Below are 26795 nucleotides of genomic sequence, written 5' to 3' on the forward strand. Positions count from 1 at the left end.
AGCTGACATAGTGAGCAATAAGCAGAATTGTGAGAATCGCAACACATATCTTATCGACACCTAAGTATGGTGATAATATCGTATCGTGAGGTCCCTGGCAATTCCCAGCGCTAGTGCTGCTTTTCATCATCATCATTAATAGTCATCATTAATAATAATGCGCTGAAGCAAACATCTCTGCCAGACAGAGTTCATGGAAGCTAGCACACACGGGAATCCCCCTTGAAAATAGCCTATCAGCAGTTCTGGCTGAGTCTAACATAAGCTACAAGTTCTACCTCCACAATAACATCTTAAAGCCAGACTTCTACTTCAGAAGGTAGCTAAGCCCCTTGAGGTCCAGCTCTTCAAGGGGATGCAACCATGAATCAGCACAAAGTGCGATCATGGGGTCATATGAAATAGCATAACAAAGCCATTCAAGGGGTGCACAACTCCAGATACAGTAGGCCTACTTAATAGGTCTCTATGGACATGAGCAGTGCTGTGGGTGGGTGGCCCTCAGGGACTGGAGCAGTGTACACCTGCAAATGAAGCCTATCCATAAATATGTTATGATACTGCATGTCAAAAACTAGAACAATTATGAAATTGTCTGAATCTACTATAGAATTAGGCTATACATGAATTGCTGCCATAAACTAGGTAAAAGTTAGTGGAGTCAGGTTGGATTGGGCAAACTTGGGTCAAGCAGAAATAAGTTACCTTGAAACACCTCTTTAGTCACCTTAATCATTGTGTAAATAACGTTTACCCAAACAAGCTGCCACAATACAGTTCTCAATAAAGCAAAGAAAAGGGTAAACTACAGTCTTCATTAAATATTTATTTGGAGCCTAACTTTAGCTGACACTAAAGTGCAGTCTATTGAGAAAAGCCAAGTCAGGCCAGTGTGCTGCAGTCCCCATCTTCTGTGTGTAGGAGGAAGGTCTCAGGGTGGCCAACAACCATAGCCTGAGTGCCCGTTTGTTTGTGCTTGACAATGAGCAATGGAGTTTGCAAGAGCACAAGGCCCCGAGACCAGGCTACAATAAACATGCTATTCTCTGATTCCCTTCCTCCCAAATAACAACTTACATTAAGGTCATTCTTTCCAAAACAGACATATTGCATCAGCCCATCCAACTAACGGTATAGATATAATATCTCACCATTACAGAGAAGCCGATCACTGTCAATGCAATGGAAATTGTAGAACTGTAAGCTATACACAGTGCACTGATACAATGTTGCAAGTTAGTTATTAACGTTAGATACAACGTAGCACGATGTTCACAAACTGTTATGTTCACTGAAAAAAACTACCTCAAAACTTTCCAAAACGAGAACCAAAGAAAGGAGTGAAACAAAGAAGGAAGTAGCGACAACATCAAGTGCTGTCTTTTTAGACTCATAAAATATCAGTGGCTATTTTGATTTCAGTCAGCATTTTGCATTTTTCTAGCAACCTAGCCATCCAGCAATGTAGCTAGCAGGCTAACAACAACAAAACACGCGTAGCTAAAACACGGACTGTATAGATACATACATAAGTGTACTTAGGGGTCAGCGGCGTTTCTTCCTTCACCCTTCTAGAGAACATTTCTTTCTTTCGGGGTGAGGTTGAGCTCGACAGTCACATTCCAGATTCTTGAAGTAATTCCAATCTCCTCAAATCGATGTTGAACCAGACACCGGACGGGCAGGGAATCTACTGGCTAACTAAAATAGAAACGTTTCAGAGGGGTCTCGGGTGTTTGTTTGACACCCGCAAGAGCCAATGGCAATGCAGGACAGGAGCAAAGCCTGCTCCTTATTTGCTCAAAGACAGAGGGAACTTCCTATTTGCATACTTCACTAGCGCAATTTATAGATACAATACCAGTACATGTAAAAACAAATGTCATGAGGTACTGTAGGGAGATCAAATGCAATTCTCGTGTAATGTCACTGTAACAATACAAAGCTTGGTGGATCCCCTTTGAGTAGTTTGGGCACACATCAAACGTTAATCGTTGAAGTAGCTTGAATTGTCATACTTGCCATATTGCATGACATACAATACACATAAAGCACAGTAGACCTAATGATCAATGACCAAAAAAAGTATAATAAAAGGCTTTTTTATAATAAAACAGCATTACAGTTATTACAGACTAAAAATCTAAGTGTTGTTTAAAATCAATGTTTACCTTAAAGGGTCAACATAAACGTGCAGCCAGCCGACCTATTGGACAGACTTTGAGCAGCCATGTCCATCCACTGGACGTTTTTAAATCCTAAAACCCTACTTCCACATTTGAGGGGAAATGAAAATCCCACAAAGCCACTATTAAGGATAGGGCAGAGAATGAGCGAACTGAACACAACTATGTATATTACAGTCACATGAAGGCCCACACACATTTTAAAGAATTCACTATGTGCCTTCCCGGCCTTGAACCAACCAGCTTTTCACAACGGGAACCATTCCATCCATCTGTCTACAACTGCGGAACACCACAGTCAGTCAGGTCATCCAGCAAAACTATAGTTTGGAATGACCGACGACAACAGAGATATTAATGCATGCCATATACACTGCATTAATAACGTGGACAACTGACTTGGAACAAAATGATTTCACAATCATGCAAAACATTGTGGTTGTTGTAATCTGAGTGAAAATTGCGCATTTCTGACCAAAGGAAATAGTATTCACACAAATTACACAATGAAAATAACTATAACACATCAAGCAAACACTTGGATAGATTGATCAAAACAATGTAATCATCAATGACACAAAACAATGTAATCATCAGTGAACACACAAATAACCTAGATAATGATGAGGCAGAATAACAATGCAAATAAATTCCATTTAACACTACACACAGTCATATCACTACAAAAGAAATCACTTGACTGAATGAAAGCATATAACAAATAGGACATATATGGACTACAACACAGGCTGGATGAGTAGGTAAATATACAGAGTGTACCAAACATTAGGAACACCTGTTCTCTCCATGACCTAGACTGACCAGGTGAATCCAGGTGAAAGATATGATCCCTTATTGATGTCACTTCCATCAGTGTAAATGAAGGGGAGGAGACAGGTTAAAGAAGGACTTTTAAGCCTTGAGACAATTGAGACATGGATTGTGTATGTGTGCCATTCAGAGGGTGAATGGGACAGACAAAAGATTTAAGCGCCTTTGAATGGGGTATGGTAGTAGGTGTCAGGCGCACCGGTTCGAGTGTGTCAAGAACTGCAACGCTGCTGGGTTTTTCACGCTCAACACTTTCCCGTGTTTATCAAGAATTGTCCACTACCCAAACAACATCTAGCCAACATGACACAACTGTGGGAAGCATTGGAGTCAACATGGGCCAGCATCCCTGTGAAATGCTTTAAACACCTTGTAAAGTCATTACCCCCAACGAATTGTAGCTGTTCTGAGGGCAAAAGAGGTTGCAACTCAATATTAGGAAGGAGTTCCTAATGTTTAGTACACTCATTGTATTGTAACTACTACACATTCTACTGTACAGCAACATCCAGCCATGTAAGAAACAACACAGAGTGTAGAATGTAGTGTGGAACACCTCAGTTCTCTAGTCCTTACCTCCCACTCTTTGTTGTTGATATCCGTGAGGGGTTCGTCTTCTCCTGTCTCGGACCTCGGAGGCTTCTTGACCACCATGAACCCTGGCTCGTGGCCGATGCCCTTCACCCCCTCCCCATACATGTCTGGGGTCCACTGGATGAAGAACACATACAGGTGTTCGGACCTAGGGAGGGGAGAGAGTTAGAAACATAAACTACAGAAATGATGGTAACACTTGAAGAGAAGAGTACCTACATAAGGACTTCCTAACACATTCATAAACAATACATACCATATTCATAATCAGCACATAAACATTCCATGAATGTCAATTTATGTCAACGGTTATTGGTTCTGAATAGTGTTATGAATATATTCTGCCAATTCTTTTGCCATATTCTGATAGCCTACCCATCCTAATCCTCACAATGCTTTCATTTCACATGTAAAGTGGATGCTTTAGTCTCAAAATGGCATGAGGCTGTTATCCCACTCTGCTGACTTGTGTCTGTATGTATCAGGCTGTATATGGTCTTTTCCCTCACTGCCTGGAACTCTCCCACCATTGTCAGGATACTTTACACATCTTCTGGGTCACCACTCAACTAGGTCATCCAGCAGACATAGTCAGTATGCCAGTGTGTGTGTGCGTGCGTGTGTGCACGTGTGTACGGAAGTGTGTGCGTGTACATGAGTATGTGTAAGTGTGCGCATCTGTGCATGGGTGTGTGTGTGTGTATAAAGGCACTGTGCTATCCATGGGAACAGAGCCAGCAGTGTAACAGGGCAGCATTACAGGAGCCTTTCTGAGATAAACACATTCCAACCACCCTGCAATGGCACATGGCCATGGTGATGGTGGTGTGACTGTGTCTGTGACCAGAGACAAGACTGGTGGCCTGTCTGCCTGTTTCAAATGAGATTAACATGTGAGACTGAGAGGAGTGTGCTGTGCTGGTCAACCCAAGCCTACTGGCTACTGGGAATGAAAACAGCTGAAGGGTAGAGTTTCCAAAGTCAAAGAATGGCTGGTCAAACATCTGATCAGATTCATAACTTTCTGTCCTCTCTCTCTCCAGGACTGGAGACAAAGGCAGCACTGTGCTTGGACCCAACACTGCAACAAAGTGACTTTTCAGCATTAACTAATTGAATTAAGCTGTTGAAGCAATTTGGAATAATTCACTAGAAAAACATTTTACAGCTTTTGATGAAGATACATATTTCCTTGTACAGGGTGTTCTTTGAAAGGCCTAAACAATACATTCATTATGAATACTGCTGACATTGCTGTGCAACATCCCAGCGGAGTCGAAATTGTCAGATCTCATTACGATTAATACCTATTTACATAAAAGGGCAAAAACAGTTCATTTGTGCTATTGTGGAGAGAAATGTCATCCAAAGCACACTGAAATACTGCACAAAATGTACACTACCGTTCAAAAGTTTGGGGTCACTTAGAAATGTCCTTGTTTTTGAAAGAAAAGTTATTTTTTGTCCATTAAAATAACATCAAATTGATCTGAAATACAGTGTAGACATTGTTAATGTTGTAAATGACTATTGTAGCTGGAAATGTCTGATTTTTAATGGAATATCTATATAGGCGTACAGAGGCCCATTATCAGCAACCATCACTTCTGCGTTCCAATGGCACATTGTCTTAGCTAATCCAAGTTTATCATTTTAAAAGGCTAATTTATCATTAGAAAACCCTTTTGCAATTATGTTACCACAGCTAAAAACTGTTGTGTTGATTAAAGAAGCAATAAAACTGGCCTTCTTTAGACTAGTTGAGTATCTGGAGCATCAGCATTGGTGGATTCGATTAGAGGCTCAAAACAAAGAACTTTCTTCTGAAATTCGTCAGTCTATTCTTGTTCTGAGAAATAAAGGCTATTCCATGTGAGAAATTGCCAAGAAACTGAAGATCTCGTACAACGGTGTGTACTACTCCCTTCACAGAACAGCGCAAACTGGCTTTAACCAGAATAGAAAGAGGAGTGGGAGGCCCCGGTGCACAACTGAGCAAGAGGACAAGTACATTAGAGTGTCTAGTTTGAGAAACAGATGCCTCACAACTCCTCAACTGGCAGTTTCATTAAATAGTACCCGCAAAATACCATTCTCAACGTCAACAGTGAAGAGGCGACTCTGGAATGCTGGCCTTCTAAGCAGAGTTGCAAAGAAAAAGCCATATCTCAGACTGGCCAATAAAAAGAAAAGATTAAGATGGGCAAAAGAACACAGACTATGGACAGAGGAACTCTGCCTAGAAGGCCAGCATCCCGGAGTCGCCTCTTCACTGTTGACGTTGAGACTTTTTTCAATGGACCAAAAAATAGCTTTTCTTTCAAAAACAAGGACATTTCTAAGTGACCCCAAACTTTTGAACGGTAGTGTATATACACTGCCTTGCAAAACTATTCATCCCCCTTGCCGTTTTTCCTATTTTGTTGCACTACAACCTATAATTTAAATAGATTTTTATTTGGATTTTATGTAATGTTCATACACAATAAATTCCAAATTGGTGAAGTGAAATGAAGAAAATTACTTGTTTCAAAAATGTCTAAAAAATAAAAAACGGAAAAGTGGTGAGTGCATATGTAGTCACCCCTTTTGCTATGAAGTCCCTAAATAAGATCTGATGCAACAAATTACCTTCAGAAGTCACACAATTAGTTAAATAAAGTTCACCTGTGTGCAATCTAAGTGTCACATGATCGGTCACATGATCACAATATATATACATAATGTTCTGAAAGGCCCTAGAGTCTGCAACACCACTAAGCAAGGGGCACCACCAAGCAAGCAGCACCATGAAGACCAAGGAGCTTTCCAAAAAGGTCAGGAACAAAGTTGTGGAGAAGTACAGATCAAGATTGGGTTATAAAAAAATATCGGAAACTTTGAACATCCCACGGAGCACCATTAAATCCATTATTAAAACATTTATAGAATATGGCACCACAACAAACCTGCCATGAGAGGGCCGCCCACCAAAACTCACAGACCAGGCAAGGAGGGCATTAATCAGAGAGGCAACAAAGAGACCAAAGATAACCCTGAAGGAGCTGCAAAGCTCCACAGCGGGGATTGGATTATCTGTCCATAGGACCACTTTAAGCCGTACACTCCACAGAGCTGGGGTTTAAAGAGGTGTGGCCAGAAAAAAGCCATTGCTTAAAGAAAAAAATAAGCAAACACGTTTGGTGTTCGCCAAAAGGCATGTGGGAGACTCCCCAAACATATGGAAGAAGCTACTCTGGTCAGATGAGACTAAAATTGAGCTTTTCATCAAGGAAAATGTTATGTCTGGAATAAACCCAACACCTCTCTCACCCTGAGAACACCATCCCCACAGTGAAGCATGGTGGTGGCAGCATCATGCTTTGGGGATGTTTTTATCAGCAGGGACTGGGAAACTGGTCAGAATTGAAGGAATGATGGATGACTCTAAATACAGGGAAATTCTTGAGGGAAACCTGTTTCAGTCTTCCAGAGATTTGAGACTGGGACGGAGTCACCTTCCAGCAGGACAATGACCCTAAGCATAGTGCTAAAGTAACCCTTGAGTGGTTTAAGGGGAAACATTTAAATGTCTTGGAATGGCCTAGTCAAAGCCCAGACCTCAATCCAATTGAGAATCTGTGGTATGATTTAAAGATTGCTGTACACCAGCGGAACCCATCCAACTTGAAGGAGCTGGAGCAGTTTTGCCTTGAAGAATGGGCAAAAATCCCAGTGGCTAGATGTGCCAAGCTTATAGAGACATGCCCCAAGAGACTTGTGGCTGAAATTGCTGCAAAAGGTGGCTCTACAAACTATTGACTTTGTGGGGTGAATAGTTATGCACGCTCAAATTTTCTGTTTTTTTTGTCTTATTTCTTGTTTGTTTCACAATAAATAATATTTTGCATCTTCAAAGAGGCATGTTGAGTAAATCAAATGATGCAAACCCCCCAAAAATCCATTTTAATTCCAGGTTGTAAGGCAACAAAATAGGAAAAATGCCAAGTAGGGTGAATACTTTCGCAAGCCACTGTAACTGGGCTGCTTTTCACAGCCTGGTCCAGTTCCCTCAGTGAAAAATGAATGTATTCTATTCTATAGATATTTGTGTGTGTGAGAGTGTGTGTCTGCAGAGTGGGTGAATAAATAAATAATCTAGCTGTCTGGTCTGGTGCCAGCATAGTGAGATGGGCTTGGCACTGGGCAGACATTGGGGCTGCAGTGTGGTGTACACACACACACCTCTCCTGTGGCACAGCGAACCAGTACTCGTGTTTCCTGTCCCTCTGGGCGTACTGCTGCATGGAGGCGCTGGCGTTGGACACAAATGTCTTCTTCATGGGCTGGCCCACCCGCAGACACAGGAACTTGTGGGACCGGTGCCTCCGCCGCTCCATGGACACTGTAGGGCCACATGACAAACAGGAAATAATCACATGATAATGAATTGTTATCTTATCCGTCTTAACAGTTACAGTGCCGAAGCAGATACCAATCTGATTTCAATCTTTCAGAATATGTTTCAATTTAGTGACTGACCAAATGTAGGCCTAGTCCTGGTTTAAAACCTATCCTCTTATTATCTAGTAGTCCCTCACCACACCACTGGACCTAATCCATCTGTAAATAAGAAAACATTTCAGATCTATTTGATAACAGGGTCTTTAAATGACCTAGATCTCATCCTCTGTTTACCAGGTATCTCAACAGACAGTAATTTTGTGCCAGAATAATAGGAAGATGACCCCAATAAACATAGCTCATATGCCTGCTTTTATTAACGACCTATTAGAAGGTCAAATCAGTGGGAGTTCTACAAAGAAAAGAGACACTTTGTGACATAACACAGACTGGGACCCATAGTCACAAACAGAGGCAGAGAAATGGTTCATCTACAGTACTTAGAAAACACAGCTCAGTGGGAAAAATTATATTTGAAAACGCAGTAATTGGGCTTGTTTTGAAGTGGGGCCTTGGCTCCCGTCTGCCATGGTAATGTGGTGTGGAGTAAAGCAGAACCCTGCTGTGATCCCAGCCAATAAGAGCAAACATTCTAGGAACTCTCTGTGGGGTGAGAATTATGTGATATAAATTATGGGAACACAACCAGACCTTGGTTCAACCAGTATTCGTTTTCTTTAAAAAATACTTTTGACAGTTTGATTGAGCCTGCCAGATGGGTGAGCCTGCCAGATGGGTGGGGTTTGCACCTTTGGGACTATTCCATTGGTTCCAATGCACCAGGCAAACTCAATGAGGTGCAGCAAAAGTGTTTGAAAGAAGGCAAATACTATTAGAGCCCAGGTCTGAACACAACTAAGTGAGGCACTAGAGCTCACATAGAACTGTAGAACAGTGGAAGAATAACATACTGAACATAGCAGGCATGACACAGAACACAGTAGTAGTTTGAGCCTGCACACTACTGTGGTAGTCTATGTTCTAGGGTAAGAAATATTCAATGTTTACTGAAAAAGACATCAAACCAAAAAGAGAAGGCAGCTATAAAATGTAAATAGTTAAGTCACTTTAAATGCTGCACGTGTCTCTGAGGGTTTTTAATGCAGGCCGTCTAAACACTATTGTGTTTCCCCTCAGATGTTAGGTGTGGGTGTTTGTGTTGTCTCTCTGTGTTTGAGTTTGAGGTTTTAGCCTATCTTGGAGTTGAGTGCACTTGGCAGCAGACCGGCTAACAGCAGAGCTAGATCAAAGCGGAGTATAATGCCTCTGCTCATTCCTGTAGGTGATAACAGCACACCACACATTTCCACAGTTCTCTCTCCTTTTTTAGTCCAATTACAACTGGGGAGGCACAAAGCTGTGACAGGAGGTTATCAGGAGCACCCTGCAGCCGAGGTGTACGGAAGCAGCCGGAGCCGACTTTCCTGTGATAGCACTGGGAGCTTCATTAGAATAAACATGACCATGATGATGATAATTGCAGAGATGGCAAATGGCAGCAGCATACCTGGCAGTGAGGATGTGTAATAATCTGCAATAACTGTCTATAGACTTGCCTTCATATTGAGAACTCAAGTAGGGTCGAAATAGAAGCTGAACATATTTTCGCACCTATTGAAAAACAATGTAAGTGCATAGTCTAAGGCTATGTATTTCATATTTTCATAATACAACAGAGACACGTTATCTCACTACCTTCTGCAGAGTCCTGTCCCTCTTCCATTTGTGTTACATTCTCCATTTGCTCTGTGGCTTGTTGCATAGTGTGATTCTTCCACATCTTCCTCAGTTCCTCCACGTCCGTCTCAGAGTCCTGGGACCCCTCTCTGCTCAGCTTGGGCCTGTCCCCTGGAACCCCCTCCTGGCCGGAGGGTTCCCCAGGCCCGGTGGTAGATCTCTGGGAGGCAGGGCGTGAGGAGGGTCCTTGGCCTGGTCCCTGGCTGGTGGTGGGTGTGCTTGGTGCTGCCTTCTCCACATCCACACTGTGCTGCTTGGAGCCCATGGGAGACTGGCTCTGGGCCGTGTGGCTGTCTGGATTGTCCTCTGCTGTGGTGGGTTGTTTCTCCTGGCCTTCCCCTGGCGGCTGGCTGACTGACTTGCAGGTGCTGCTTGCGGCCCCTGGGGCTTCCCCTGGAGGGATGAAGGCCTCTATATGGGTGACAGTTTGGATGGACTCTGTGGAGGCTGTGGCTGAGGAGGACTTGTCCAGCCGGAGGTCTTCGGAGGAAGTGGCCTCCTCCCGAATGGGGGACAGCTCTGACTCTGCAAAGACGTCCTCGGAGAAGGAGCCCTCTGTACTGCGGGAAGCCGCACTGCCGCTGTCGTTGCCCGGGACTCTCAGACGCTGCTCCGGGTCCGGCTGAGAGGAGGTGGAGGGCCCGCGCTCTGACGTCAAAGGCTCCAGATGCCTGGAGAGGGAGAAAACAGTAAAGAAGAAAATACAAGTTAGAGAGGTCTGAATTTGAATGCAGCATAACGGCACCGTTTTTTTGTTTATTACAGTATAATGTGGAGAGACCAGGTGAAACAAGTCATCCTCTCAATATGGATCTAATATGAATCTATGTTTGTTTGGCGCATCTGTAAGTGAACTGCTCTGCATAATCATCTAAATAGGTTTTGTACAGCAAATTAACAAAAACACTGTGCAGCCAGCCAGCCAACACCAACTAACAGGATTCCTCTACATACTGTAACAGCACACCAGACTCCACAGGTTCTCCAAAGACCTGTTGTGGGACTAAAATAGTTTGCTCGTACTGTGTGTATGATAATAAAACACTGGTTGGCACACAGGCAGGACTTTGTTATTGTGTGCTCTTTGAGACAGAGAGTCTGCTTGCATCACACGAGAAAACAGCTGTCCTCACACACAGAGACAATGGCTGTGTTTCAAACTCAAAGTAGACAGCCCTTGGCCCTAAACCCTTAGCCCTTGAATGACGTTTTACATCGTCACATCCGAGTGTTCCTTAAATGTCACATGCCCAAGACAGGAAGAGAGTGATGATCAGAGAGGCAACGTCCTTGGTGGAAATCTGGAAGTTGAGCTTAAAAACAACCAACCTAAAGCTATTAATGTACCTAGTAAGCTAACATATCTAGCTAAAGCTATTAATGTACCTAGTAAGCTAACATATCTAGCTAAAGCTATTAATGTACCTTGTAAGCTAACATATCTAGCTAAAGCTATTAATGTACCTAGTAAGCTAACGTATCTAGCTAGCACTCCTGTCAGGTACAGTGGGGGAAAAAAGTATTTGATCCCCTGCTGATTTTGTACGTTTGCCCACTGACAAAGAAATGATCAGTCTATAATTTTAATGGTAGGTTTATTTGAACAGTGAGAGACAGAATAACAACAAAAAAATCCAGAAAAACGCATGTCAAAAATGTTATAAAATGATTTGCATTTTAATGAGGGAAATAAGTATTTGACCCCTCTGCAAAACATGACTTTGTACTTGCTGGCAAAACCCTTGTTGGCAATCACAGAGGTCAGACGTTTCTTGTAGTTGGCCACCAGGTTTGCACACATCTCAGGAGGGATTTTGTCCCACTCCTCTTTGCAGATCTTCTCCAAGTCATTAAGGTTTCGAGGCTGACGTTTGGCAACTCGAACCTTCAGCTCCCTCCACAGATTTTCTATGGGATTAAGGTCTGGAGACTGGCTAGGCCACTCCAGGACCTTAATGTGCTTCTTCTTGAGCCACTCCTTTGTTGCCTTGGTCGTGTGTCTTGGGTCATTGTCATGCTGGAATACCCATCCACGACCCATTTTCAATGCCCTGGCTGAGGGAAGGAGGTTCTCACCCAAGATTTGACGGTACATGGCCCCGTCCATCGTTCCTTTGATGCGGTGAAGTTGTCCTGTCCCCTTAGTAGAAAAACACCCCCAAAGCATAATGTTTCCACCTCCATGTTTGACGGTGGAGATGGTGTTCTTGGGGTCATAGGCAGCATTCCTCCTCCTCCAAACACGGTGAGTTGAGTTGATGTCAAAGAGCTCCATTTTGGTCTCATCTGACCACAACACTTGTCCTCTGAGTCATTCAGATGTTCATTGGTAAACTTCAGACGGGCATGTATATGTATTCTTGAGCAGGGGGACCTTGCGGGCGCTGCAGGATTTCAGTCCTTCACGGCGTAGTGTGTTATCAATTGTTTTCTTGGTGACTATGGTCCCAGCTGCCTTGAAATCATTGACAAGATCCTCCCGTGTAGTTCTGGGCTGATTCCTCACCGTTCTCATGATCATTGCAACTCCACGAGGTGAGATCTTGCATGGAGCCCCAGGCCGAGGGATATTGACAGTTCTTTTGTGTTTCTTCCATTTGCGAATAATCACACCAAATGTTATCACCTTCTCACCAAGCTGCTTGGCGATGGTCTTGTAGCCCATTCCAGCCTTGTGTAGGTCTACAATCTTGTCCCTGACATCCTTGGAGAGCTCTTTGGTCTTGGCCATGGTGGAGAGTTTGGAATCTGATTGATTGCTTCTGTGGACAGGTGTCTTTTATACAGGTAACAAGCTGAGATTGGGAACACTCCCTTTAAGAGTGTGCTCCTAATCTCAGCTCGTTACCTGTATAAAAGACACCTGGGAGCCAGAAATCTTTCTGATTGAGAGGGGGTCAAATACTTATTTCCCTCATTAAAATGCAAATCAATTTATAACATTTTTGACATGCGTTTTTCTGGATATTTTTGTTGTTATTCTGTCTCTCACTGTTCAAATAAACCTACTATTAAAATGATAGACTGATCATTTCTTTGTCAGTGGGAAAACGTACAAAATCAGCAGGGGATCAAATACTTTTCCCCCCACTGTAGCTAGCAACAGTTATCCATAGCTGGCTAGCTAGTTTAATTGTTTGGTCACTTATTCCAATAAATTTCATAATTCCCAAAAATATGTTTATGAATCTAGCTACGTTTTATAGGCTCCTCACTATAAGACTAAGCCAATTTGCCAACGCTAAAATCAATGTATATATATATTTTCTAGCAAGCTAGCTTCATACTTTTTTCTGACATGCCAAAAATGTGACACTTCGCGGCCACCAGAGTTTGACATGTGACTACAGTTTGCATTGAATTGTGGGTTGTATCAACCCCGCAAGTGACCAAAGTGGTTCACTCGCTCCCTTGAGCTAAATCGAGGGCTGAGGGGGCAACGTTAGTAAATTGGACCTCCACTTCAGATGGCAATAATCTGCATCCGGTTTCCGACGGGGATTGCCCTGAGGGAAAGTGGCTAGGGCAAGGGGTGAGGGGGTAAAAATAACATGTTTGGACTGCAGCCAATAACCATTAGACATCATAATAGATGCTCCATGAGATCTGAACACCTAACACAGCCCAAATCCACCACTGAACATTCATAGACATACTGGATGGGCACTACAGTGGAAGGGCTAAGCATAGCTCTATAGTTACAATAATAATAAATGTGTCTTAGCAGACACTTTCATCCAACTTACAGTTCAGTAAGAGCATACATAATTAGCATGTGTATGTGATCTCAGCGGGACGTGAACCCACGACCTTGGCATCGCGAGCGCCGCGTTCTTAAAAACCGAGCCACAGAGGACCACAGCTACAAATAGCTAATGCTTTGGTAAGATTTCATCATAGTGTTAATATAACACAATTATCTTGAGCTGAGCAAACAATCCATGTTAAATTGCTAATAAAAACAGAGACGTAGGAGATCTGTATGTGGGTGGCATGCCATGGAGATAAACTAAGCTGGCTGCTGAAGTGGACATATTATTACATCAAGCAAATGGGTGAGCAATCCAGACGTAGGTGGGTGAATGCATAGTTCATTAACCTTGCTCTAATTGCCATTTCCTTTTCCTTTTTGGCATGGGGGATATAATTAATCTGTTGGATGGTTGCTGATGTAATCAGTGTGTGCCTGCAGTGCTGGGCTGATGAAGTGATCACGGAGGGGCTGTGATGTGTAACCAGGGATGGAGTGGTAGAAAAAGAAGTGGGTAAACGAGTGATGTGTAACGTAAACGCAAAAAACGTTCATTTTGTGCAACAGGTGCATAAACGCAACTCCTCTCCACTACATCCCTGTTAGTGTGGTTCAGTAGGCACAAAACGGATGCTACGGTGTGCTCTAATGAACGGGACCCCTGTGTGTGACAGACAGACAGACAGACAGACAGACAGACAGGGCTCTTACGTGGGCACGGCCTCTCTGATCTTGCTGTCAGTGATCTCCTTGTAGATGGCTGCAGACATTACCTCCTCCAGGGGACACATGTAGCCGTACTCCTCACAGCCGTGCTCCTGTACCAGAGGGTCCATCCTGTGGGGGTCAAACATGATGTTGTTGGGCGTCACCAGCAACACCCCGCTCACCGCACCCTGGGGGGAGAGAGAGACAGACGGAGAGAGAGAGAGAAGGGAGGGAGAGGGGGAGAAAGAGAGAGAGAGAAAGAGAGGGTTAGACAGAGTAATATAGCTAGAGCATGAAAAAGCTTGCAGTGAAAGAAATGTGTCAGCCATTTAGTGGAAGAGATATATTACCTTTCCAGCATAAATAAACAAAATGGCTGTACTGTACTGTAGGTATCCAAAAGCAAGTGAAGGATGTTGACTATGAACAGGAAGCTCCAATACTGACCTCCCTGTGGGGGGGAAAGCTGCAATGCTTTGATTTAGACTGAATGGATCAACATTGGTTTCATTTTGTTCAATAGCATGGATCTGAGCTGCTAGAGGTGGATGTTGGCTGGTGGTGGGCCAGCATTCCTGATGGTCCTCCATGCGCTTACCTTATAATACTGTACTTATCTTATATATAGAATATATTATATATACTGTATAGTACTGTAATATATATGAATATACATGATATACACCTTGCCATCTGTGATGTACTTGCAGTTGATTTTGAGGAACTTCTCTGTCAGGGCCTCTTCCTCCTCGGAGGTGGACGACACTACACGAGCCTGGCGGAGTGCTGAGAACACCGGAGCATGGTGATGATGGTGAGCCTCTGGCCTGGGAGCGCCATCGGATTCCTACAGGGAGGGGTGGCCATTTTGAATAACAGGAGAGGAGGGAGAAGTAAAGGGTGGACAAGAATGAACACATTTAGTGTTTAGTGATATGTTTATAAAACAGTTAGTTATGGCTTTAGATTATCCTCCAAGTCATTTAGAATAGATCAAGTCAAATAGAATAGTATCAACAGCAGGCGTATCAATTCAACAACACTCAACGCTCAAACAACATTGAGTTGAATGTAATCAATATAAGCAATCTTACATTTCAGTAACAAACTTCTTGCACACATCACATACCATAGAAATAGAATGAATAGAAAGGTCATCTCATTCAAGTCAATGACTGCATAATGGGTGGACTGGCAGCCATTTTGAGTGTACCCATGGCAGGAAGCAAAAGCAGGAAGTATACCCTTCAATCTGTGCTGTGATTTGTTGAGTCAACTCAACTGACATTACAAAAAAGCCATTCCATTGCAGTTAGCATCATTTGAATGAACATTCTACATTACCGTGGCAATCTAGCATCAGTTTATAGAAAATTCAAAAATACCATGAAGATTATTGCTTCACAATATCTGGCAGCCATTGTGCATGTACGTACCCATGAGTTTACCAGTCAAATGTCCAGGGTTAGAGCTTTCAAGCTGTTCTATTCATTCCTTGTCTATGTCACATACTCAAGCGACATGTTACATTGCATGTGACCTGATTATATACCAAGTGATAATAACGAAGGAGGAGTTGGCAAAATCAGACCTAAGTTTATTTGTCTCCCAACATCAAACCAATCAGCCAGAGTATCTAAATATACAGTAGAGTATAGCTAGTCTACATGTAGCAATGTTTCTGCACTGCTCGCCAATCAGGTCAACAAACAGACAGAGACAGAGAAAGACATGTACACTACATGACCAAAAGTATGTGGACACCTGCTCGTCGAACATCTCATTAATATTAATATGGAGTTGGTCCTCCCTTTACTGCTATAACAGCCTCTTCTGGGAAGCCTTTCCACTAGATGTTGGAACATTGTTACAGGGACTTGCTTCCATTCAGCCACAAGAGCATTAGTGAGGTTGGACAGTGACGTTGAGCGATTAGGCCTGGCTTGCAGTCGGCATTCCTATTCATCCCAAAGGTGTTAGATGGGGTTGAGTTCAGGGCTCTGTGCAGGCCAGTCAAGTTCTTCCAAATCGATCTCGACAAACCATTTCTGTACGGACCTCGCTTTGTGCACAGGGGCACTGTCGTGCTGAAACAGCAAAGGGGCTTCCCCAAACTGTTGCCACAAAGGTGAAGGCCCAGAATCGTCTAGAATGTAATTGCATTCTGTTGCGTTAAGATTCCCCTTCACTGGAACTAAGGAGCACTACTCCAGCCGATGCTTGGCATTGCGAATGGTGATCTTAGGCTTGTGTGCGGCTGATTGGCCATGGAAACCTATTTCATGAAGCTCCCAACGAACAGTTCTTGTGCTGCCGTTGCTACGCGCTTCAGCCCCCGGCGGTCCCGTTCTGTGAGCTTGTGTGGCCTACCACTTCGCGGCTGAACCATTGTTGCTCGTAGATGTTTCCACTTCACAATAACAGCTCTTACAGTTGACCGGGGCAGCTCTAGCAGGGCAGAAATTTTACGAACTGACTTGTTGGAAAGGTGGCATCCTATGACGGTGCCACGTTGAAAGTCACTGAGCTCTTCAGTAAGGCCATTCTACTGCCAATGTTTGTCTATGGAGATTGCATGGCGGTGTGCTCGATTTTATACACCTGTCAGCAATGGGTGTGGCTGAAATAGCCAAATCCACAAATTTTAAGGGGTGTCCACATACTTTTGTATATATAGTGTATGTCTCCCTACATCAAACCAATCAGCCAGAGTATCTAAATATGCAGTATAGCTAGTGAGTGTTCATTTGTAGCAATGTTTCTGCACTGCTAGCCAATCAGGTCAACAAACACATAGAGACAGAGAGAGACATGTATGTCTAATCAGATACATTAGTAAACGAATGCACTTCCTGTAGTATGAAGTTCATAATGGCAATTAGCTAGAAAAATATATCTATATGAGGCTGAAGCATTCATCTTTATAGTGGTTCGCTAGTTGATGCTTGATTAGTTTAATAGGAACAGGATGAGAAGTGCACATGAAGACTATTTAAATACAGCTCTGTTATTCCGCTATCTACATACATCATACACTTCGTCATGCAAGTGTGTGTATATCAGTAGACTGATTATTCTTCCTGTACTGAAATGTTAACTGAACTCCAGCACTGCCGATGTACGCAACGTACACTGAGAAATGAACACTCACTCAGTCTCATGGAACATGAAACGGAGATATCAGGCAGACATTACCTAACTACAGATGTGTGTGTGTGTGTGTGTCTGTCTGCAGTCTGTCTGTGTTATTGGTCATATGAGCTTCATGTAACCCAGTAATAGACTCACGGTAAACCCATATTCCTGACCCAGCCCAATCCCTGACCATATGGGCCACGACGACAGCAAAGACCCTGTTTAACCCTGTTCACTCAACAAACAGACAGTGTTACTGTTCTTATGACAAGTACAGATAGAGATTTAAGTTTTACGATGTGTTATTATGTATAGATCCAGTTTCTACAGTAGTATTTGCTGCATCTCATGAGGAGGACTCGGGGCTGTGACGGTCATGGAAATTTGGATGACGGTAATTGGCCAGCCAAATGACCACGGTCTCCATAATAACCGCTACAAAAGCAAAAAATATATATATTTTCTTTTTGCTTTTTAGACACACCTTTTCTCCCTTCTTCTGCTCCTGACTGCATGTGCTGCCATAGAAATAGAATGAATAGAACGGGCTTCCCGATTCAAGTCAATGATGGCATTATGTGTGAACTGGCGGCCATTGCGAGCGTACCCATAGGAGCAAAGCAGGAAGCAAAAGCAGGAAGTGTACCCATCAATATCTCTCTTCTCTGTATTCATCAATGATGTCGCTCTTGCTGCTGGTGATTCTCTGATCCACCTCTACGCAGACGACACCATTCTGTATACTTCTGGCCCTTCTTTGGACACTGTGTTAACTAACCTCCAGACGAGCTTCAATGCCATACAACTCTCCTTCCGTGGCCTCCAACTGCTCTTAAACACAAATAAAACTAAATGCATGCTATTCAACTGATCACTGCCCGCACCTGCTCGCCTGTCCATCATCACTACTCTGGACGGCTCTGACTTAGAATACGTGGACAACTACAAATACCTGGGTGTCTGGCTAGACTGTAAACTCTCCTTCCAGACTCACATCAAACATCTCCAAACCAAAGTTAAATCTAGAATTGGCTTCCTATTTCACAACAAAGCACACTTCACTCATGCTGCCAAACATACCCTCGTAAAACTGACCATCCTACCGATCCTCGACTTCGGCGATGTCATTTACAAAAGAGCCTCCAACACTCTACTCAACAAACTGGATGCAGTCTATCACAGTGCCATCCGTTTTGTCACCAAAGCCCCATACACTACCCACCATTGCGACCTGTACGCTCTCGTTGGTTGGCCCTCGCTTCATACTCGTCGCCAAACCCGCTGGCTACAGGTTATCTACAAGTCACTGCTAGATAAAGCCCCGCCTTATCTCAGCTCGCTGGTCACCATAGCAGCACCCACTCGTAGCACGCGCTCCAGCAGGTATATCTCACTGGTCACCCCCAAAGCCAATTCCTCCTTTGGTCGCCTTTCCTTCCAGTTCTCTGCTGCCAATGACTGGAACGAACTGCAAAAATCTCTGAAGCTGGAGACTCATATCTCCCTCACTAACTTTAAGCACCAGCTGTCAGAGCAGCTCACAGATCACTGCACCTGTCCATAGCCCATCTGTAAACAGCCCATCTATCTACCTACCTCATCCCCATACGGTATTTATTTATTTATTCTGCTCCTTTTGCACCCCAGTATCTCTACTTGCACATCCATCTACCATTCCAGTGTTTAATTGCTATATTGTAATTACTTTGCCACCATGGCCTATTTATTGCCTTAATTCCCCTATTTTACCTAATTTGCACTCACTGTATATAGACTTTTTCTTTTCTTTTTTTCTACTGTATTAATGACTGTATGTGTTGTTCATTCCATGTGTAACTCTGTGTTGTATGTGTCTAACTGCTATGCTTTATCTTGGCCAGGTCGCAGTTGCAAATGAGAACTTGTTCTCAACTTGCTTACCTGGTTAAATAAAGGTGATATAAAAAAATATGTGCTATGATTTGTTGATTCAACTCAACTGGCATTACAAAAAAAGACATTCCATTGCATGAGCCACATCAGTTAACATCATTGAATGATCATTCTACTATTAAATTATTGCATCACAATACCAGGCAGCCATTGCGAGTGTACCCATGAGTTTAATCGTGAAATTGCTAGGGTTAGAGGTTCCAAGCCCATTCTATTCATCGTTTGCTACAACACCTTGCTTGTTTCAGCCGAGGGCAACAAAGTTTCATCACGTTAAGAGCCCATGTTATCACAGAAACTGACTCAACCGCACAAACGCCTGGCTATCACACCTTCAGTCAGCTGTTCGGAAAAAAAGAAGGAAAAATATGCAGGTCATTTTAATTATGACGGTCTTCATCCATAAACATTTGTGCCAACCCTACTACAGTCATTTCTAGGCACTGTCTCCAGCTCCTCCATTGTAAACAATGATAATGATTTATCCACAGATGGGGCATCTGCTGCCTGCAAACACCATACATGGTGGGACTGGTCTTTGTGAGCGAGGCCACATGGCCTGCTACTGTGCCAGGCTGTGTGACTGGCTGCAGAGCCAGACGGAGGGATGGAGGGATAGGGAGGGTGTGGGAACAGGAGCCAGGCGGAGGGATGGATCTAGGGATAGTGAGGGTGTGGGAACAAGAAGATGAAGGGATGGAAGGTCAGAGGAATGAAGGATGGAGGGACAGGGAAGGAGGGTGTGGGAAAATGAAAATGGCATAGACGGAGAGATGATGAGTAGGCGTGCAGGTCTGCTGTGTGTGAAACACCAAACCTACAGCTGTCTGCTGGCCTCTTTTTTTTTCACCTTTATTTAACCAGGTAGGCAAGTTGAGAACAAGTTCTCATTTACAATTGCGACCTGGCCAAGATAAAGCAAAGCAGTTTGACACATACAACAACACAGAGTTACACATGGACTAAAACAAACATACAGTCAATAATACAGTAGAAAAATAAGGCTATATACAATGTGAGCAAATGAGGGGAGATAAGGGAGGTAAAGGCAAAAAAAGGCCATGGTGGCGAAGTAAATACAATATAGCAAGTAAAACACTGGAATGGTAGATTTGCAGTGGAAGAAAGTGCAAAGTAGAAATATAAATAATGGGGTGCAAAGGAGCAAAATAAATAAATACAGTAGGGGAAGAGGTAGTTGTTTGGGCTAAATTATAGATGTGCTATGTACAGGTGCAGTAATCTGTGAGCTGCTCTGACAGCTGGTGCTTAAAGCTAGTGAGGGAGATAAGTTTTTCCAGTTTCAGAGATTTTTGTAGTTCGTTCCAGTCATTGGCAGCAGAGAACTGGAAGGAGAGGCGGCTGAACGAGGAATTGGCTTTGGGGGTGACCAGTGAGATATACCTGCTGGAGCGCGTGCTACAGGTGTATGCTGCTATGGTGACCAGCGAGCTGAGATAAGGGGGGACTTTACCTAGCAGGGTCTTGTAGATGACCTGGAGCCAGTGGGTTTGGCGACGAGTATGAAGCGAGGGCCAGCCAATGAGAGCGTACAGGTCGCAATGGTGGGTAGTATATGGGACTTTGGTGACAAAACGGATGGCACTGTGATAGACTGCATCCAATTTATTGAGTAGAGTGTTGGAGGCTATTTTGTAAATGACATCGCCGAAGTCGAGGATCGGTAGGATGGTCAGTTTTACGAGGGTATGTTTGGCAGCATGAGTGAAGTGTGCTTTGTTGTTAACACAGTGTCCAAAGAAGGGCCAGAAGTATACAGAATGGTGTCGTCTGCGTAGAGGTGGATCAGAGAATCACCAGCAGCAAGAGCGACATCATTGATCTATACAGAGAAGAGAGTCGGCCCAAGAATTTAACCCTGTGGCATCCCCATATAGACTGCCAGAGGTGTGGACAACAGGCCCTCCGATTTGACACACTGAACTCTATCAGAGAAGTAGTTGGTGAACTAGGCGAGACAATCATTTGAGAAACCAAGACTATTGAGTCTGCCGATGAGGATGTGGTGATTGACAGAGTTGAAAGCCTTGGCCAGGTCAATGAAAACAGCTGCACAGTATTGTTTCTTATCGATGGCGGTTAAGATGTCGTTTAGGATCTTGAGCGTGGCTGAGGTGCACCCATGACCAGCTCTGAAACCAGATTGCATAGCGGAGAAGGTGCGGTGGGATCCAAAATGGTCGGTAATCTGTTTGTTGACTTGGCTTTCGAAGACCTTTGAAAGGCAGGGTAGGATACATATAGGTCTGTAGCAGTTTGGGTGAAGAGTGTCCCCCCCCTTTGAAGAGGGGGATGACCGCAGCTGCTTTCCAATCTTTGGGAATCTCAGACGACACGAAAGAGAGGTTGAACAGGCTAGTAATAGGGGTTGCAACAATTTCGGCAGATAATTTTTGAAAGTAAGGGCCCAGATTGTCTAGCCCGGCTGATTTGTAGGGGTCCAGATTTTGCAGCTCTTTCAGAACATCAGCTGACTGGATTTGGGAGAAGGAGAAATGGGGAAGGCTTGGGCGAGTTGCTGTTGGGGGTGCAGTGCTGTTGACCGGGGTAGGGGTAGCCAGGTGGAAAGCATGGCTTGACACCCTCCCACACCTCTCCTGTCTCTGTCTCCCTGGGAGCACCAGCACACAACTAGCAACACACACACACACACACACACACACACACACACACACACACACAGGCAGCTAATGAGGCTGAGGGGGAAGCTCAACATGCTAGACAAAACAAAACAAAGGAAAAAAACTACTGGCTGGAATTCCAACACGGCCACTCCGGCACACAACAAGACTGTTGTGTTAGCCCTTTGAGCTAAAACCTAGGCCTTCACTGAACCAACACCGTTACAGGAACATTATACATCAGTAGGAAAGAGAACATGACACTTGAGTGGTGCTCTCCTTGGTCGGTCACTGTCATCCACTTCAAGTGGTTATCTTCAGTGCTTCACCCATCCTCTCTTCACTGGCACATTCACTTCCTAGTGACTCATGCTCCAGTCCTCTCTGTTCTGCTGCAGTAATACTACAGCAACATGACAAGAGGTATTCACAGCCTCCAATAACACACAGCTCTAGGCCGCATCCCAAATGGCAACATATTTCCTATATGGTAGACTAGTTTCAACCAGGGCTCATAGGGCTTTGATAAAAAAAATAGTACACAATGTAGGGAATAGGGTGCCATTTGGGACACAGACCAACTGTCCCCTTCACCAGCAGCACATATTTGACAACAGAAATCCGAACACTGGCCTGGTTTAAAATAAACAGTCCTAACATGTCCTCCTTCCTCTCTTCGACAACATCCTCCATCCCCCTATCATCACAGGAGAGGAGGCAGATAACAGGAAGGAAGGGTGTGTGTATGTGTGTGTGAGGTGGTCTAACATAACACTGTGAGCTAACCCTCCCACTCTGCCCTATCATTCGTATGAGAGATACTCTTTAACTGTGTTCCAGTGTCTATCTGTCATCATGGTGTTGTTCATACCATAAACCAGCACTAGGCCAGGTGTGCATAATATACTGTTTCCCTCAGGTACTTGGACAGCGGTCATATACACTGAGGACTATATGTTTCATGTGTTAGCCTGATCAGGGTTCTAATTCAGGGCTAGGGTTTGGGGGAATGGGCACCCCATAACACATCAGAGTCCGTCCATAAGAATTGAAATACCAATGTGAACACCACAATTGTCAAAGATATCGACGTGTGTGTGTCTATGTGAGAGGAGGTGTTCATTGGCCGACCGGAGAGTGGGAGAGAGGCTAAAGATGGAGGAATGGAGAGAGGGAGGGATGGTGTTATCACATGGTGCTTTGATCCCAGAAGCTATGGGAAATCAATCCAGTCTAGAGCTGCTTGCCAGGTGGAAGGAAGAAAGCTGACCCTGACATAATGCTATGGATATTGCATCCATCCATAGAGCTGCTGCTGTTTGCTTTACCAAGGATGCATCCCAAATGGCACCCTATTCCCTTTATAGTGCACTACTTTTGACCAGGGTCCTGGTCAAACTTAGTGCACTATAACAGGAATAGGGTGCCACTTGGGACGTGCCCATAGTAGCACAACCCCTCTAATATTATATATGTGAAGGTTGTTTGTTTTCCACTTAGTAAACCTATATTGCAGGGATCATAAACTAGATTCAGACGCAGGCCAATTTTTCCTTGAGCGGATGGTCCGGGAGCAGGAACGTAATAAAACAAATATTTTTAGATTGCAAATTGACTTCAAGAAGCCTAAAAACATATAGTATATGACTAAAACATTATAATTTCAAACCTTGATTACATTCGGGGACATTGCCCTACATAGGGTGCCATCTTTCGGATAGGAAGTTAAACGAGTGTCCTGACTCTCTTTGGTCATTCAAAATCGCATGGCACTTATTGTAAGAGTAGGGGTGTTCACCCGTTGTCATGGCTAAATTCCCAACCTGGCCACATTCCATCATGACCACCTAATCATCCCCCTCATTCCTAATTGGCATATATCACTCCTCTCCTCTCCACCTGATAGCTGATGTGTGGTGAGCGTTCTGGCACAAAAATGGTTGGTTGCTACACATTGGTGGTGGATGAGGTGAGTTTCCCCCTATTATACTAAATAAAAATATAAATGCAACATGTAAAGTGTTGGTCCCATGTTTCATGAGCTGAAATAAAGATCCCATAAATTTTCCATATGAACAAAAATGTTATTTCTCTCAAATTTGTTTACATCCCTATTAGTGAGCATTTCTCCTTTGCCAAGATAATCCATCCATCTGACAGGTGTGGCATATCAAGAAGCTGATTAAACAGCATGATCATTACACAGGTGCACCTTGTGCTGGGGACAATAAAAGGCTTCTCTAAAATGTGCAGTTTTGTCACAGAACACAATGCCACAGATGTTTCAAGTGTTGAGGGAGTGTGCAATTGGCATGTTGAATGTAGGAATGTCCACCATATTTGTTGCCAGAGAATTTAACGTTAATTTGAATGCACAGAGATACTGTGATGAGACCCTGAGGCCCATTGTCGTGCCATTCATCCGTTGCCATCACCTCATGTTTCAGCATGATAATGCACGGCCCTATGTTGCAAGGATCTGTACACAATTCCTGTGAGCTGAAAATGTCTCAGGTCTTCCATGGCCTGCATACTCCAGACATGTCACCCATTGAGCATGTTTGGGATGCTCTGGATTGACGTGTATGACAGCATGTTCCAGTTCCCGCCAATATCCAATTACTTCGCATTCAAGAGGAGTGGGACAACATTCCACAGGCCACAATCCACAGCCTGAACAACACTATGTGAAGGAGATATGTCGCACTGCATGAGGCAAATATCTCTCACACCAGATACTTATCCACGCCCCTACTTTTTTTTTTAAATAGAGTTGAAGTCGGAAGTTTACATACACCTTAGGCAAATATATTTAAACTCAGTTCTTCACAGATCCTGACATTTAATCCTAGTAAAAATTCCCTGATGTCAAGCAAAGAGGCACTGAGTTTGAAGGTAGGCCTTGAAATACATCCACAGGTACACCTCCAATTGACTCAAATGATGTCAATTAGCCTATCAGAAGCTTCTAAAGCCATGACATAATTTTCTGAAATTTTCCAAGCTGTTTAAAGGCACATTCAACTTAGTGTATGTAAACTTCTGACCCACTGGAATTGTGATACAGTGAATTATAAGTGAAATAATCTGTCTGTAAACAATTGTTGGAAAAATTACTTATGTCATGCACAAAGTAGATGCCCTAACCAACTTGCCAAAACTATAGTTTGTTAACAAGAAATTTGTGGAGTGGTTGAAAAACGAGTTTTAATGACTCCAACCTAAGTGTATGTAAACTTTCGACTTCAACTGTATCTGTGACCAACAGATGCATATCTGTTTTCCCAGTCATGAGAAATCCATACAGTGGGGGAAAAAAGTATTTGTTCCCCTGCTGATTTTGTATGTTTGCCCACTGACAAAGAAATGATCAGTCTATAATTGTAATGGTAGGTTATTTGAACAGTGAGAGACAGAATAACAACAAAAAAATCCAGAAAAACGCATGTCAAAAATGTTTTAAATTGATTTGCATTTTAATGAGGGAAATAAGTATTTGACCCCTCTGCAAAACATGACTTAGTACTTGGTGGCAAAACCCTGGTTGGCAATCACAGAGGTCAGACGTTTCTTGTAGTTGGCCACCAGGTTTGCAAACATCTCAGGAGGGATTTTGTCCCACTCCTCTTTGCAGATCTTCTCCAAGTCATTAAGGTTTCGAGGCTGACGTTTGGCAAGTCGAACCTTCAGCTCCCTCCACAGATTTTCTATGGGATTAAGGTCTGGAGACTGGCTAGGCCACTCCAGGACCTTAATGTGCTTCTTCTTGAGCCACTCCTTTGTTGCCTTGGCCGTGTGTTTTGGGTCATTGTCATGCTGGAATACCCATCCACGACCCATTTTCAATGCCCTGGCTGAGGGAAGGAGGTTTTCACCCAAGATTTGACGGTACATGGCCCTGTCCATCGTCCCTTTGATGCGGTGAAGTTCTCCTGTCCCCTTAGCAGAAAAACACGCCCAAAGCATAATGTTTCCACCTCCATGTTTGACAGTAGGTATGGTATTCTTGGGGTCATAGACAGCATTCCTCCTCCTCCAAACACGGCGAGTTGAGTTGATGCCAAAGAGCTCCATTTTGGTCTCATCTGAAAAAACAACACTTTCACCCAGTTGTCCTCTGAATTATTCAGATGTTCATTGGCAAACTTCAGACGGGCATGTATATGTGCTTTCTTGAGCAGGAGGACTTTGCGGGCGCTGCAGGATTTCAGTCCTTCACGGCGTAGTGTGTTACCAATTGTTTTCTTGTTGACTATGGTCCCAGCTGCCTTGAGATCATTGACAAGATCCTCCCGTGTAGTTCTGGGGTGATTCCTCACCGTTCTCATGATCATTGCAACTCAACGAGGTGAGATCTTGCATGGAGCCCCAGGCCGAGGGATATTGACAGTTCTTTTGAGTTTCTTCCATTTGCGAATAATCGCACCAACTGTTGTCACCTTCTCACCAAGCTGCTTGGCGATGGTCTTGTAGCCCATTCCAGCCTTGTGTAGGTCTACAATCTTGTCCCTGACATCCTTGGAGAGCTCTTTGGTCTTGCCCATGGTGGAGAGTTTGGAATCTGATTGATTGATTGCTTCTGTGGACAGGTGTCTTTTATACAGGTAACAAATTTGAGATTAGGAGCACTCCCTTTAAGAGTGTGCTCCTAATGTCAGCTCGTTACCTGTATAAAAGACACCTGGGAGCCAGAAATCTTTCTGATTGAGAGGGGGTCAAATATTTATTTCCCTCATTAAAATGCAAATCAATTTATAACATTTTTGACATGCGTTTTTCTGGATATTTTTGTTGTTATTCTGTCTCTCACTGTTCAAATAACCTACCATTAAAATT

The 26795-nt window shown here is 43.6% G+C and overlaps 1 protein-coding gene across 5 annotated transcripts in view; it reads right to left on the reverse strand.

Moving 5' to 3' along the window:
- Positions 1 to 26795, reverse strand: part of LOC115177542 (oxidation resistance protein 1) — a 191058-nt gene that overhangs the window by 6204 nt on the left and 158059 nt on the right. For 4 of the 5 annotated variants that reach the window (XM_029738428.1, XM_029738429.1, XM_029738427.1 and 1 more), the window contains 5 exons: positions 14936 to 15097; positions 14254 to 14438; positions 9750 to 10462; positions 7836 to 7995; positions 3594 to 3759 (listed from right to left, as the gene is read on the reverse strand). In XM_029738428.1, the coding sequence (XP_029594288.1) occupies positions 3594 to 3759; positions 7836 to 7995; positions 9750 to 10462; positions 14254 to 14438; positions 14936 to 15097 (1386 nt within the window). Of the gene's footprint in view, positions 1 to 1528; positions 3017 to 3593; positions 3760 to 7835; positions 7996 to 9749; positions 10463 to 14253; positions 14439 to 14935; positions 15098 to 26795 lie in introns of those variants that run through there. The other variant, XM_029738431.1, reaches the window with a different exon arrangement.

The sequence above is a fragment of the Salmo trutta genome, chromosome 37 (assembly GCF_901001165.1).
Source record: "Salmo trutta chromosome 37, fSalTru1.1, whole genome shotgun sequence".
NCBI lineage: Eukaryota > Metazoa > Chordata > Actinopteri > Salmoniformes > Salmonidae > Salmo > Salmo trutta.